This window comes from Arvicanthis niloticus, chromosome 4, assembly GCF_011762505.2.
Source record: "Arvicanthis niloticus isolate mArvNil1 chromosome 4, mArvNil1.pat.X, whole genome shotgun sequence".
NCBI lineage: Eukaryota > Metazoa > Chordata > Mammalia > Rodentia > Muridae > Arvicanthis > Arvicanthis niloticus.
Genome location: NC_047661.1, coordinates 73,888,886 through 73,904,047, shown reverse-complemented (window position 1 = coordinate 73,904,047; position 15,162 = coordinate 73,888,886). Strand labels below are relative to the sequence as shown.

Genomic DNA, 15,162 nt, shown 5'->3' with positions numbered 1-15,162 from the left:
CTATATACGGAGCTCTAGGCCAGCCAGGGATACATAGAGACCTTGTCTCAAAAACAAAAACAAACAAAAAAATCTCATTTTCCCTGTATTTTTAAATGTATCACATGGTTCTCAGCTTTTCATATTTAATTGGATTTTGTAACCTGTCTTCAGACTGATGTAAGTGTACTGACTTACTTGCTACACTATCTTACTTTGCCTTCTATCTGATTCACATTTTCTGATCTTTTTATTCTTCTAGAAAATTGAGGTTTTTCCTCGTTTTTATTTGTACTTTTCTACTGCTTCATTTATTAATTATCACTCATTTTAATCTGCTCCCTATTGAAAAATAAAAGGACTTCTGTTTGGCTTCTCTCCAACTCTGTCATTGTTCCCGTGTTTCTGCTTCTTGCTATTCTGCAGGATGCAGACACTTGCCCTGCTGCTGAGACCGTGTTCTGTACATGCACCATTGACTTGCCCACTGTCTTCTTCCATTGTCTGTCTCTGGTCATCCTGTCATGGCTTTCCCTTCTTCTGTGCTAGTCGTCTGTATGTTCTCTGAGCACTGCCCTATTTTTCCATAACCTTTCTCAAATTTTGGCTCAATGAAAACCACTTGAGGTGTAGACTTTGTCTCTGCTGTTGCTGTTGGAAGGTTTATTGCTAGGGTAATGGTGCCCTCTTGTGTCCGAGATAGCTCTCTTATGGATGCTGCTTCTTTGTCTCTGGTTGGTTGGTTTTTGTTTGTTTGTTTGTTGTTGTTTTTTCTTTTGTTTTTGTTTTTTTGTTTTTTGTTTTTTTTTTTTTGAGACAGGGTTTCTCTGTGTAGCCCTGGCTATCCTGGAACTCACTCTGTATATCAGGCTGGCCTCAAACTCAGAGATCCCCCTGCCCTCTGCCTCCCAAGTGCTGGGATTAAAGGTGCAGACCATCACACCAGAGCTGTCTCTAATACTTTTCAGAGCTCTGCAGCTTCTCTAGAATACCTGCATAGATTACTGTTATTTATCCTAATTGATACCTGTTGTGTTTTCTGTGGATTTAAATTGTTCTTTCATTCTAGACCAGAATATGTGTTGGGCCTTGGACTAGGTAACTCCATTTAACCTGTGGATCTTCAGTCATGTAGCACACAGGTAGAGGGCGTGATTAGCATGTCTCCACCTCCAGAGGTTAAAATATTAATGAGTTATCTAAAGGCTGGGGGGGGGGCATAGCTAATTAAGTTATTCCTGCCCCTTTTCCCTTTCCCTATAAAAAGCCAGGCCCCCTGACTTTTGGCGGGAAGCATACGCCATCTACACCCACTCACCACGCCATGAACAATAAAGCTTTGGAAAACCGGACTCCACGTGTCTCCTGGGCCTGCCGCTGCCAGGTTCCCAGCCCTTGGAACCTTGAACTGCAGCCACCAGCCCGAAGTGGCTGTGTGAATGTGGGGAAGGGTGCCCGGGACACCCCCCCCCCCCCCCGCTGTCGGACCCCCGCCGCTGGACTCTTCCTCCACCTCCCCGCGAGTTTTTTTTCCCCACAAATATGTTCATCCATCATTTTCTTCTTCTTTGTTTTCTTTGGAAACCATTACCCTTCACCCCCGACACACACACTATTTTGGGACTTTTACTGGAGCTTTGACCTGTTCCTGTTATATCCCACCCCCTTCTCTCTATACTGAATTCAAAGCATCTCTCTCCCTCCCCTTCATTCTTGAAATACTTTTAAGCCACTATTTACCATATTAAATTGCCATCTCTGTACATCAGTAGTCCTAACATCCTTCTAGGAAAGGTGCTCTCACCTCTAATTGGATCTGAAGGTCAGAGAGTAGCCAATGCTGTATTAACTTGGTAGAATCCATGTCAAGCTGACTGGAATTCTGCTTCTCACTTTGCATTTAAGCTTGGTATGTCTGCCATTAGTTTAGCTGCAGTGGGCATGTTAATAAAATTGTGGGATATACTTGAGCACCTCACTGAAATAATGGAGCAGATGAGTAATGCTCACCACCACCACCACCACCACCACCACCACCACCACCACCACCACCAAGCATTGCAGTCTGTTGAATGGAATCTGGAATAAATTTTAATAGAAGAGGAACCATCATGTAGGGAGATATGATTTGAGGTTACACTGGGTTATGAGATCATAGAGGTTATGAGATTATAGAGGATGTAAGTGAATTTTTGGTGAATAGCACAGGGCGGGATTTAATTCAATTGTGAGCTTCCCGAGTGTGTAACCAACTGCACACCCTGACCTGAACTTCTGAAAGGCATAGTATTCACACTGAGAACTCTGAGAACAAAGTATAGCTGAAACTCTTATGGGGACAAAACCCATCTAGCTAAGGATGCCTACAGCCATTCTCTTTTCTCTTAAAGAACAGGAGCAAAGCTTTGCTTTAAGTAATTGTAGTGGACTAGCTAGCATTACAGAGTGATTTTCTAAGCAGTAAGGATTCACTTTCATAACCCTCATGTGGTAGTGAGACCCTCTATTCAGATGTACCACAAGATGAGTCAATTACAACAGGAAAAGAAAAGGAAGCTTGGGCCATGGGTTTGAATTTCTCTCTCTCCCTGTCTCTCTCTCTCTGAGATAACGTTTCTCTGAGTTGTCCTGGCTGTCTTGGAACTTGCTCTGTATACCAGACTAGCCTTGGACTCAGAGATTCTCCTGCCTCTGCCTTTGCCTTCAGAGTGCTAGTATTAAAGGTGTGCACCACCACCATCCAGACAGTATTTCTGCTACATGAAATCAGAAAGCCCAATGTGATATGTCATGAAGCAGTTACAGGCTCAAACACAGCCCCTTTCTGTAAGCCGCTGACCTGATGGCTGACTAAACGGAGCCGCAGATCTGTCGGCTGACAGAAACGGTGCCTCAGATCTGCACATGTGCAGTGCACTTTGGAATTTGGCTCCAGCTCCTCCCAAATGGGGCATGCAAATGAGGTACCACTAGGGTACCACGAACCTGACCAATCACCCCCTCCCGGGTGGGATATGCTGAGGTGTATGCATATGAGGCACCGCAAATTGACCAATCGTGCACCTCCATGCGCTTTGCCCCGCCCAGGGCTGAGGGTATATAAACAGTCCGTTCTGGGCATTCAAGGTCTCTCCCAGAAATCTAAAAGAGCACTTCCAATAAAGGATGTTGAGAAGGATCCAGTTTGTTGCATCTTCCTTGCTGATCTATCATGGGCACGACACCTTTCAGCACCACCAGTTTTGAGCTGTTTTGTCCAATGTATTTAGAGACAAGAAAATAGCATAGATAGACTGGCTGGCTGGAAGCTGAGATGACTAAGTTTTGCTTCTTAAAAGTAAAAAGGTGACTGAGCACGGGGTCCCCAGTGGAGGAGATAGAGAAAGGACTGAAGGAGCTGAAGGGGTTTGCAACCCCATAGGAAGAACAATATCAACCAATCAGACACCCCAAAGTTCCCAGAGACTAAACTACCAACCAAAGAGTACACATAGAGGGACCCATGGCTCCAGCCACATATGTAGCAGAGGATGGCCTTGTCGGATATCAATGGGAGGAGAGTTTGAAGGCTCAACGTCCCAGTGTAGGGGAATGCCAGGGCAAGGAGCTGCGAGTGGGTAGATGGGTGGGTGGGTGGGGGAACACCTTCATAGAAGCAGGAGGAGGGCAGATAGGATAGAGGACTCTGGGGGGGGGGAAACCAGGAAAGGGGGTAATATTTGAAATATAAATACAGAAAATATCCAAAAAAAAAAAAAAAGTAAAAAGGTGTGGGACTGGAGAGACGGCTCAGTGGTTAAGAGCACTGACTGCCTTTTCAGAGGACCTAGGTTCAAATCCTAGCACCCATATGGCAGCTCATAACTGTCTGCAACTTCAAGATCTGACATTCTTACACAGAATGCATTTGTGCAAAACACAAATGCACAGAAAAGAAAATAATTAAAATAAAAGAACACCCAACCTTTTTTCAAAAATTAAAAATGCTATTCTGTGACTTGGGTGGGAACACAACCCATCCCATTAGAGTGACCTTGAGAAAGAAGAAAGCTGGCTGCAGCACAATATTTGTTGATTTCAGAATACATTACAAAGCTGGACAGTGGTGGCACAGGCCTTTGAGGGGCTCAGTGTCTGGTGTCTTTCTTTCCATTTTATTTTCTGAGCCAGGGTCTCTTACTGAACCTGGAGCTCACTGACCTGCTGAGACTGTCTGGTTAGCAAGCCAAAGACTCCTCCTATGTCCATCTCCCCAGCACTGTAACTGCAGTCATGGGCACTGTGCCTAGCCTTTTCTAAAGTGGGTGCTGGGGTTCTGCACTCAAGACTCTCATGCATGCACAGCACAACCCTGACCAACTGAGGAATCTTTCCTACCCCATAGTAAGGGTCAAGAATGGGCACAATGGGGAAAATACAAGTGGAAAAACTGGATATTTATATGTAAAAGAATGAATGTAGACCCTCATCTGTGGGAGCCTGAGTGGCTTGAGACACCTTTCCTAATTGCTCTTAGATGATAAAGTGTATAAGTAATTTTAATTTGAGGTTACTATTATTGGCCACTAGAGAAGAAGAGTTAAAATAGCAACCCCTGCTTTTGTTGGAGGGAAGGTAAGGGGCAGCAGAAACTACAAAAGAAGGCAAGTAGCTCTGTCCCCTTTCTAACTGGGCTTCTGGGTAAACAGTGCAGGGCTTGGCAACTACAATGGCTATGGTTTTATAAATGAAGTTTTATTCGGACAAAGCTATCCCTGCACACTATCAGAAAGTCCTTCTGTGCTTCCATGGCTGTGTCTCAGCCTACACAGATCACAAATATAAAATATTAACAGAAAAAATTTCCTCACCTCTGAAATAAACTTTTCTATAGGATGATCTTAGTGTACTATAGCTAAGGGTTATCTATAGAGAGTAAACTTACAATCTATGAAACATGGCTTCCAGACACTAGTAGTCAAGTAATACAGCTTTTGTGGCCCTATAGTTCAGTCTCTATCCCTTGATAGAGGCTGTTCTGTCGTTTGGTGTAGGACTGTAGCTGGATGGTGAAGATCATGGTGAACCTCCCTTTTGATGGATTCAAACTCATCTTAACTCAAAATCAAAATCATCGATTTTTCTGTGTGAAGTTATGAGAAATCTCTCTCTCTCTCTTTTTTAACAGGTGGGGAATATTTGGTTGCTGCTGAGCCTGAGGGTCTGGGTTTAATCTGTGGGATCCACATGGTAGAAAAAAAGAGCTGACTCCCATGGGTTGTCCTCTGACCTCTGTATGCACAACATGACATGTGCCCTTCTCTCATATATACAAGGTAATTAAAAAATAAAAACGAATTATTTCCCTAGATAATGTTCTATTTGAACACAGAGAGCCAGGGCAGTCCTCATCCTACAACTGGCATTGATTCCAGCCACCTTACTGATGGAAGAACTAATTCTGAAGCATACATTTCTCTTTTCAGAACTTCTTTGTACAGTTTGTCTGAAGCTCTCTGCAGAACTTTGAGAGCTCAGTCTTGGTGGCTTCCTCAATGTCCCTGTTCCTGCTTCTCCATGTCCCTTGCCAGTCCTTGGGGAGTACTTACTGGATAGCAACAGCCATACATCTTGACTTAGGATCTGCCGCTGGGCAATCTGACTTAAGAACGTAAGGAGAATTATCACAGACTTACTTTTTGTAGTTGATGTTGAGGTTGGCAGTCATGGCAACGCCCTCAGCAATTGCACACATGCCGGTAGTGATGTCAATGATGGTTGCAATAGCACCTCCATGAACAAATCTAGTCACAACAGCAGCGGAAGAGAAAGTTTAAGAAGTTCAGGAAACAGCCTCTCAAGATAGAAATTATTTAAGTGTCTTTATACATTTACCTTATCTTCAGTATATTTAAAATTAAATAAAATCCATAAGCTTAACTTTGTCCATAGCAGAAAGGATACTTATAATAAAACTGGAGCTTAGTGGTAATCATATCCACAGCACAAAAAGCTAAAATTCATGTAAGAAACACTATGCTTGTATGTATACACATTCCTTGTTTAAGTTTAAAAAGTGAGGCTGGAGCTGTGGCTTAGCAGTTAAGAGCATGTACCCTTGCCGAGGACCGAAGCCCAGTTCCCAGAACCCATGCTGGGTAACTCACAAACACCTGCAACTCCAGCTCCAGCAGGATCTGACACTTACATGAGTGTGCATATAAACACACATATACACTCACACACATACACACACTCATATGCACACACACACAATCAAATGCACACATACCTGCACAGATACACTCACACACACACATACACTCACATACACACACATACACACTCATATGCACACATACATACTCACTCATACACACATACACACTCATATGCACACATACATACTCACTCATACACACACACATACACACACATGCACACACACAGAGTTTAAAATAATAATAATAAAACAAATCTTTAAAGTTTAGGAAGTACAGATAAATAGAAGGAAGAAACCTTAAGGACCTTAATACTACCATTACGTCATGGCCAAACCAATACAAATGTGTTCATGATACTCCATTGCTCTATGTCCTGTAACAATATATTATATGCATCATTTAATAGTATGTTGACATTTTCAAATGTAACCAATATAGATAATTTTCAATAGTATGCTATAGACATCTTCCCATTTCAATAAATATATATCTACATTACCATTTTAATATCATCTTTGTAGTCCCTGGATATGTGAGAATAAAATGGTATCAGCTTGATGCTGCTAGGACACGGCTCTTACCCAGGTGCTCCTTGCAGGTGAAGACCTCCTTGAAACAAGCAGACCATCCTCTTCTCAACGTTATTATAGAACATCACATACTCAAAGCCTTGCCCTTCCTCTAAGCTTCTGGAGAACTGTTGGGCCTTGGACATTTGTTCTTCTTTCTTAAACTTCGAGTCTGTAAAGAAATTGGGATATGGGTAGAGGAGAGAAAAAACCAGATATAAGATAAATGCCATGCAAGAATTAAGCTCCTATACCCTGACAAAATCATATGTGGATGGATAACTGATTAAAAGGAATGGAGACGTCACAAGGAATAGCACAGTGGCCAGGGATGTGGTTTAATTGGCAGAGTGCATGCCTAGCATGCTCAAAGCTCTAGTTTCTTGAACTCCAGTACCACATAAAACTGTATGGAATAGATGATTATAATGTTGGCATTAGGAAGTAGACGATGAGAAGTTCAAGGTCGTCCTTGGCTACATGGTGAGTTTGAGGCTAGTCGGGACTACATGAAACCTTGTCTCAAAACTAAACAAAACTCTGGGTGGTGGTGGCACACGCCTTTAATCCCAGCACTCAGGAGGCAGAGGCAGATGGATCCTTGAGTTTGAGGCCAGCCTGGTCTACAGAGCAAGTTCCAGGACAGCCAGGGCTACATACAGAAACCTTGTCTTGAAAAATTAAAAACAAAACCAAACAAACTAACAAGTCAACCTACCAAAAACCAATAATAAAAGCAAAGAAACAAAACATACATGTGAACATGCATGGACAGAATAAAAAAGAAAGCAAAGTACCTACACACACATAAAGTACCTACACACACATGAAGTACCTACACACACACACAGGCATTAGTGAATATGGTAAATAAGTGCTAATAGTAAACTGAGCAAAATTGTGAGGTACAGTCAGAAACCCTTTTCGGTGTAAGTCCGGTTTAATGGACTTCAACAAGAACGAATAACCCAATACAAAGGAAATAGGTTTCCTGGTGGACGTGAATGTAATCTGCTATCCTGAATCAGTAACAGGAGTAGTTCAGCCCAATAAGTTACTGTATTTGGGTTAGAACCATTCAGGCTCCTGAAATCAGCTTAGGAGTTCAACATTTGTGGTCAAGAGCATCAAACTGTGAGGGATCTCGTAAAAATGAGAAAAATAAGTCAAACAGATTTGATAAGAGAGTTTGAGCTTCTGGTTCTACCCCTGCTTAACTGAGGCAGAATCTGTTCTTCTGTCAAAATTCCCAGGGGTGTAATATTTGGGTTAAAGCCCAAGACTGGAGATCACTGAGGCAGTAGAGCAACAGCAGGAGACTGCACAATGAAGCACATGACTACGGGTGGGAGGAGGGATCAGATGAAGTACAAGAGGTGAGGGCCAACTTTACACTAGAAAATGAATAATGGCCACCAAAATTGTCACGTAGACCAGTAGTAATGGTTTCCATGTTTAGATCATTTCAGTAAAGCTGACCAGGTAGAAGCCAGTTTCCACCATGTCACAAAAGCTGTATTACTTGAGTACTAGTTTTGGAAGCCATGCTTCATAGATTGTAAGTTTACTGTCTATAGAGAATTCTCAGTTGTATTATGCTAAGATCATCCTATAGAAAAGTTACGGGCATTCAATGAATTGTGTGATGTCAGAATAATTTTAATTGAAAAAAACAATACTATTTTTATAGTGCCAGGGATCAGACCCAGGCACTATAAAATACACTGTGCACACTAGTCAACTCTTCTAAAAAAGTGAATCTGGTGGAATGGGGCAGGGGTTGGTTTCAGTTAGGACTGGATCTATGTAGCCCAGGATGGTCTCAAATTCTCATCCTTCTGTCTGTGTCTACCGAGTATTGTAACTAGAGACATCCTCTACCATACACAGCATTACAATTTTTTTTTTTTTAGGTAATTTAATAGGTAAAATTTAATAATGTTAGTTACTTAAAAGTTCTTTTTTTTCCCCTTTGATAAATAGACTAACTCTTGGCTCTAAACTGAAGAATCTAAACAGACACCTGAAAATGACCAACTATTCTTTTAAAGTAATTTAACCTTTGTTTCCTTTACCCCTTCAGCCATGAGGACACAGAGACATAGAATGGGAAAGTACTTTACCCAAGCTCACAGTTTTCTGTGCTGTGCAGAACCAAAATTCTAACCTAAGTGTGTATGAAACTTAAGTGTTGTGGTTAGTATCTGACACAAGCTGAAGTCATTAGGGAAGAGGGAACCTTAACTGAGAGACTGCCTCCATCATACTGCCCAAGGTCAAGCTCCAGGGAAATTTTCATTGATTGATTTGGGAGGGCCTAGCCCACTGTGAGTGGGCACATCCTTGGGTCCTGGGTGGTATAAGAAAATGGGCTGAATAAGCCACACGGAGTGTTGTGGCCTGCTCTGTTCTGCAGGTCAGGGTTTAGCAAGAGAGAGAGTGGGGGGAAGAAGGGGAAGAGACTCGAAAAATAGAGACAAGCCAAAGGATCTGTAGTCAAGTCTCCTTTATTGTCTCTCACAGACTATATTCACACCTCCTACTGACCACCACACACACACCACTCCACCTACTATTACTACACCACACCCTTATAAGGAAATCCTGGGTATTTATAAGTACAAACAGGAGAACACAGGTGAAAACATTTTACCACATGCACCATGCAGCTGGGGTCACTAAACAGCAAAACAAACTATGTGGGATAAACAAGATATTTATCAGAGTGTGCTTCAGCTGTTGTAGGCTATTGAAAAACAAGTTTCTCATCAGGGTATATGGCTCCAGATGGCTGCAAAGTTGATAGCTGCTTTCTAGCCACTTTCTGATTAAAGTCAGCTCCTAACAATGGAGTAAGTCAGAAAGCAACCTTCCTCTGTGGCTTCTGTTCTTGCTTCACTTTATGACTGGTTTTTAAGCAGTAAACATGAAATAAACCCATTCCTCCTCAAGTTGCTTCTAGTCATGGTGTTTACAACAGAAAACAAGCCAGTTCACTAAGTTTCAATGATTAACTTGAGAAATGATCAGCTTTTGAACAGCTCCTAGGACCATGAGACCAAAGAGAATTACAATGATAAAGAATACTGTGTACTGCAGAGCTTACCCTGCTTATAGGAGTTTGTGGTAAGCTGGCCCAAGAGTGTGAGCATGGGAGAGTTGGCCCTGCCACTTGTCTGCCTTGGGGTGGGGTGGCATGGGCAAAGGAGAGATGCCCACCCCCCAGCCCTAACCCCCGAGTAACCCTGACCCTGGGTAACCCTAACAGTAGCCACCCTCTACCCCCACTACCTACAGTAGATAGATGATGTACTGGCTGGTTTTGTGTGTCAGCTTGACATAAGCTGGAGTTATCACAGAGAAAGGAGCCTCCCTTGAGGAAATGCCTCTATGAGATGCATTTTCTCAATTAGTGATCAAGGGGGGAGGATCCAGCCCACTGTGGGTGATGCCATCCCTGGGCTGGTAGTCCTGGGTTTTATAAAAAAGCAAGCTGAGCAAGCCAAGGGAAGAAATTTAGTAAGTAGCACCCCTCCATGGTCTCTGCCTCAACTCCTGCCTCCAAGTTCCTACCCCATGTGAGTTCCTGTCTTGACCTTTGGTGATGAACAGCCATGGGGAAGTATAAGCTGAGTAAACCCTTTCCTCTCCAAGTTGCTTCTTGGTCATGAAGTTTTATGCAGGAATACAAACCCTGACTAAGACAGATGAGTTGGCCCCAGGGGTTAAGAGAGCTGAAGAGCTAGCCCTGTTCCTCACAGGCTGTAGCACTTGGGAAAGCAGGCACTGTACCTGGGCTGGGCAGCACAACAGAGCTGACCCTGCTGGTGTGGGCAAGGGTGAGCTATCCCCAATGGCATGATAGCAGGGGAGCTGGCTTGCTTCTTGCTGGCTGTATCACTGGATGAGCTAGGTGGGGCAGGGCTGGAGAGCTTTCCCACATGGTGTGGGTGCAGGAGAGTTGGCTCAGCTACCATCCAGGTCTAGATCCAGGGTTTTTGAGTTGGTCTACTCCAACATCTACCCCATCGATAAACTGCTAGAGCATGTAAAGAGGCCAGTTCTACATATCCAAAGCTGCAGGATCTCTATGACACATGGCAACAACAGGATAGCCAAGAAAAGTCGTAGTGAGGATCCAATGTTGATAGTATAGCAGAAACCAGGGGTCTTGAACCAGACCAATGACTCATTGTAATGAACACTTGCAAGTAAAGCTATGTGGACAAAAGGGTACACTGTGGGACACAGTGTGACACACTACTGCTTCCACAATGAGATTTTCTTTTTTTGTGTGTGGGAGGTTGCAAGGGTGGAGGCAGGCATGAGAGGATAGAGAAATGAGTGGGATTGGGGTGCATGATGTGAGATTCACAAAGAAGCAATAAAAACTAAATTAAAAAAAGAATACTGTGTACTGAGAAATGGGTACACCCTATGAGAGTTGGGATGGTGGTGTATTGGAGAATTCCTGAGAGACTAGGAGGAGTAATGCAGTTGTGGAAGGTCTGTTGCTGACAAGGTGTAGCAGGGAGGAATGTCCAGAGCAGGCCAAGGGAAGGGGACACAGTGCACAAGTCATTCATGGTCAGTTCATTCTTGCAGGGCAGAAGCAGATCAAGCTTAGTATAAAGAGGAGGGGACAAGAGGTGGAGAGAGCTTGGAAATGTTCCTCTGTTGGCTTTCATTTTCATGTAGTGAAATAGAAAGCAAGACCTGCTGAGAGACCAGGGAAGAATTAGAGGTGTGAGTAAAAAGAAAGGCAAGAAGCAGGCATCCAGAAGAGCAGGGGAGTCAATAGACCAGGAAAACAGGAGCCAGACTGTCAGGAAACATTAAGGGCTAATTTGAAGTCATCAACTTCAGAGAACCAACCAACCAACCAACCACCCACCCACCCACCCACCCACCCAACCAAATAAACCTCTCTGAAAATTAAAATACTTATTTGATTCAAAGTATGTTTAAAAAGCAAGCAAGCAAACAAACAAACTCAGAATGTCAGGAAGTGTAATTTCTGAGTGTTGGGAATGAGGTAGGTTGTCATTGGGTTTAAAGTCTGAGAGATTAGAGGGTGTGCTGGCTAGTTTATGTGAACTTGACACAAATTAGAGTCATTAGAGAAGAGGGAGCCTTAATTGAGAAAATGTTCCAGTAAGATCTGACTGTAGGGCATTTTCTTAATTAGTGATCAGTGAGGGAGGGCACATCCCATCTTGGATCTATGATCCTGGGTTCTATAAGAAAGCAGCTTAAGCAAGCCATGAGAAGCAAGCTCGTATGCAGCACTCCTCCATTGTCTCTCTATCAGCTCTTGCCTCCAGGTTCCTGCCCAGTTTCAGTTCCTTTCCTCACTTCCTTTATAGATGATATGTAACGTGCAAATGTAAGCCAAAGAAACCCTTTCCTCCTCAACTTGGTAGGTGAGATCATGGTGTTTCATTACAGCAACAGTAACTCCAACTACCACAGATGGTGATTCAAGTGTTCTGACCTTCTCAGAGTGATGGAGCCAGATTCTGAGATAAAGAGAAAAGAAATTGGTGGTATCAGCCTCAAGATGCCAGGTTGGGATTGTAACTGTTGCAGTTCTGAAGAGAAAGGCTTTGCCTGCAGTTACAGCTCTGCTCTGGCTGTGGAGAAGGTTTCCCCAATGCAAGTGTAACAAGTCTGTTCCAAGAGGTATCCTGGCAATCGGGAGCCAAGGAATACTACAAAGTTACACTGCACAACAAACCTCACAGAATAAATTTATTGCAAGGGAAAATTCCCCTAGGGTGACTTCTAGATGCTGCAGGGAACTGAACAGAAGCCAAGGGTTACATGAGATTTCTTTGGAGTTGGGGTGGGGTAGTGGAGCTTCCTAGGGTGGAAATTTCCAGAGTGAGAACTGATGGGATTTCAAGTGCTGAGGTTGGGGTGAGATCAGGGATTGGTGGGTTTTTTTTGTGCTCATGGATTGGCAGCATTCTGTGGCAAGCTTGGTGATTGGTGGGATTCTGTTTCTTGGCCCTGGATTTGGGCTTGGGGGTCAAGTTCAGGGTATTTTTCTTTGGGCCCTTTTATCCTACAGGGATCATCTCATTTTTGACAGTATGTTTTATACTCTCTCATAATCCACAAAATTTAGCGAGATTTCAGGCCTATAAAACTGGGGACTATCTTTCTCTATAACCTGCTTTCCATGTTCTTTCTTCTTTCTTTACCTTTCAGTCTCTCCTTGCTCTGCTTTCCACCCCCTCCTTTTATACTTCCTCCCCATCCGGAAAGGGGTCTTTCTATGTAGCCCATGGTCTGGAACATGCTGTGTGGTCAGGCTGGCCTTGTGTTCAGGATAGTCCTGCCTCATTCTACTGAGAGGGATTATACACATGGAAGATATACCATGTCTAGCTCTTCCTTCTCAATAAGTAGTAATCAGTGCATCAGTATGTAACACTTCACACTGATATTCAAATATTATTTATGGGGAATAATTTATGGATCATTCTTACCAACAAACCGGGTTTGGAACTCTTGAAGGGTTTGAGTAGGGGTTTGTCTGTATGAAGGCAAACGTTTCCAGGAGCCATCTTCACATTTCTTCATGAACTGGTCAAAAAGGAGTCTCAGGTCCTTAGTCCAGCTGGGGTTAGGGAGAGCATAGTCCTTACGAATGACTTTCTCAGAAGAAAATAACCTCTAAAAGACAGAGACAAGAAAAAGAAGAATAGGAGGCACATAGTATTTCATACTTTCTGCAACTTCCTAAGACTACAATGCTGCTTTTCTTATTGCTAGAAAATGATCACTTCAAAATGGTTGGGAACTTCAGAGCTCATTTGTCCCACATCCCTTCACAGAAATGAGAATGACAAAGAGTCAGTGATTTGCCTAACTTCTCCCAGCTAGTTACTGGTGGGGATAGCATTAGGCCCAAGTGACCAGTCACCAGACATAGAGAGATGGATAGATATTATCAAAAGCACACAGGCGAGGCCCACATAGGAGGTTGGAACACAAGGGAATAAATAGTATTGCTTCAGTATTTGGCTCTTTGACATGAATACTAACAAACAGAAAGTATCATCTGGAAAGAGTAGTGTATGTAAAACCAAAACCAAAACCAACCAAGTAAACAACAACAACAACAAAATCCAAAACTAATTTGTACAAATCAAGGAGGCATGAAATAGTTTTGAAGGGTTTTATTATATTCTATGCAGTAGGAACTGACAATTATCCCCATTTTACAGATGATAATATTAAAGTCTACAAGAAGCTAGGCAATGTTAAAGTGTAAGAGAAGGAACAGAGTCCTGAGGGCCTCCCCTATTCCAGGTCTCTGTAAGTTTTTAGAGGTTCCTCCCACTCCAGCCCCAGCCCTGGCAGCTGTATATTTTCATTCATTCTCCTGGCCCTCTGGGCTTCTTTCCTGTCTTTCCCCCCTCATACCTGATCTTACCCCCTTTCCCCCTCCTCCTTCCCTCACCCATGCAGGTCCCTCCCTGCCTCTGTCTCTCATGATGATTTTGGACTCAATGTGAATGACCTTAGCTAAAATGCCCAATGGTGGAGAGATGGAACCTGAAGAGACCACCTACTGAAGTTAGACAGGACCCCCAGTGGAGGGATGGGGACACCAACCTACCTTCAAATTTTTTTGACCCAAAATTGTTCCTGACTAAAAGAAATGCAGGGACAAAAATGTAGCAGAGAACTGAAGGTAAGGCTGTCCAGTGACTGGCCCAACTTAGATCCATTCCATGGGTGGATACCAAACCCTGACACTATTTCTGATGCTATGTTGTGCTTGCAGACAGGAGCCTAGCATATCTGCATTCTGAGAGGCGCTATCAGCAGCTGATTGAGAGAGATACAGATATAAGAGCCAAGCATTGGGCTGTGGTTGGAGACCCCTATGGAAGAGTTAGGGGAAGGATTGAAGGAACTGAAGGGGATGGCAACTCCATGGAAAGATCAACAGTGTCAACTAACCTGGACCCCTGGGAGCTCCCAGAGACTAAGCCACTAACCAAAGACCATACATGGGCTGGTCAGAAGCCTCTGGCACATATGTAGCAAAGGACTGCCTTGTCTGGCTTCAGTGGAAGAGGATGTGTCTAATCCTGTAGAGACTTGATGGCTCAGGAATGAGGGATACTCGGGATGTGGGGGAGGACCTCTCAGAGTTGAAGGGGAGGGGGAAGAACTCTGTGAGGGGGGACCAGAAGAGGGGGCAACATTTGGTATGTAAATAAAATAATTTATTAATAGAAAAAGAGAAGGAGCAGAAGGATGTAGAGGTATAGGCAAAGCCCCAGTGCTAAGCTAACTGGTTTGAATTCTATCTGCAGCACTCTCAGATTATTTAAGCAGGAGTGATGTGATCAGACTTGGCCATAATAGAAGAGTGGCAATGTCCAAGATTT

General features: G+C 43.4%; 1 protein-coding gene across 2 annotated transcripts in view; it reads right to left on the bottom strand.

Annotated features, from left to right (window-relative positions):
- The window catches only part of Them4 (thioesterase superfamily member 4), a 32,302-nt gene that overhangs the window by 10,914 nt on the left and 6,226 nt on the right, over positions 1-15,162 (bottom strand). For both annotated transcript variants that reach the window (XM_034500281.2, XM_076932847.1), the window contains exons 2-4: positions 13,246-13,432; positions 6,764-6,923; positions 5,655-5,762 (exon numbers count right to left, since the gene is read on the bottom strand). In XM_034500281.2, the coding sequence (XP_034356172.1) occupies positions 5,655-5,762; positions 6,764-6,923; positions 13,246-13,432 (455 nt within the window). The remainder of the gene's footprint in view (positions 1-5,654; positions 5,763-6,763; positions 6,924-13,245; positions 13,433-15,162) is intronic.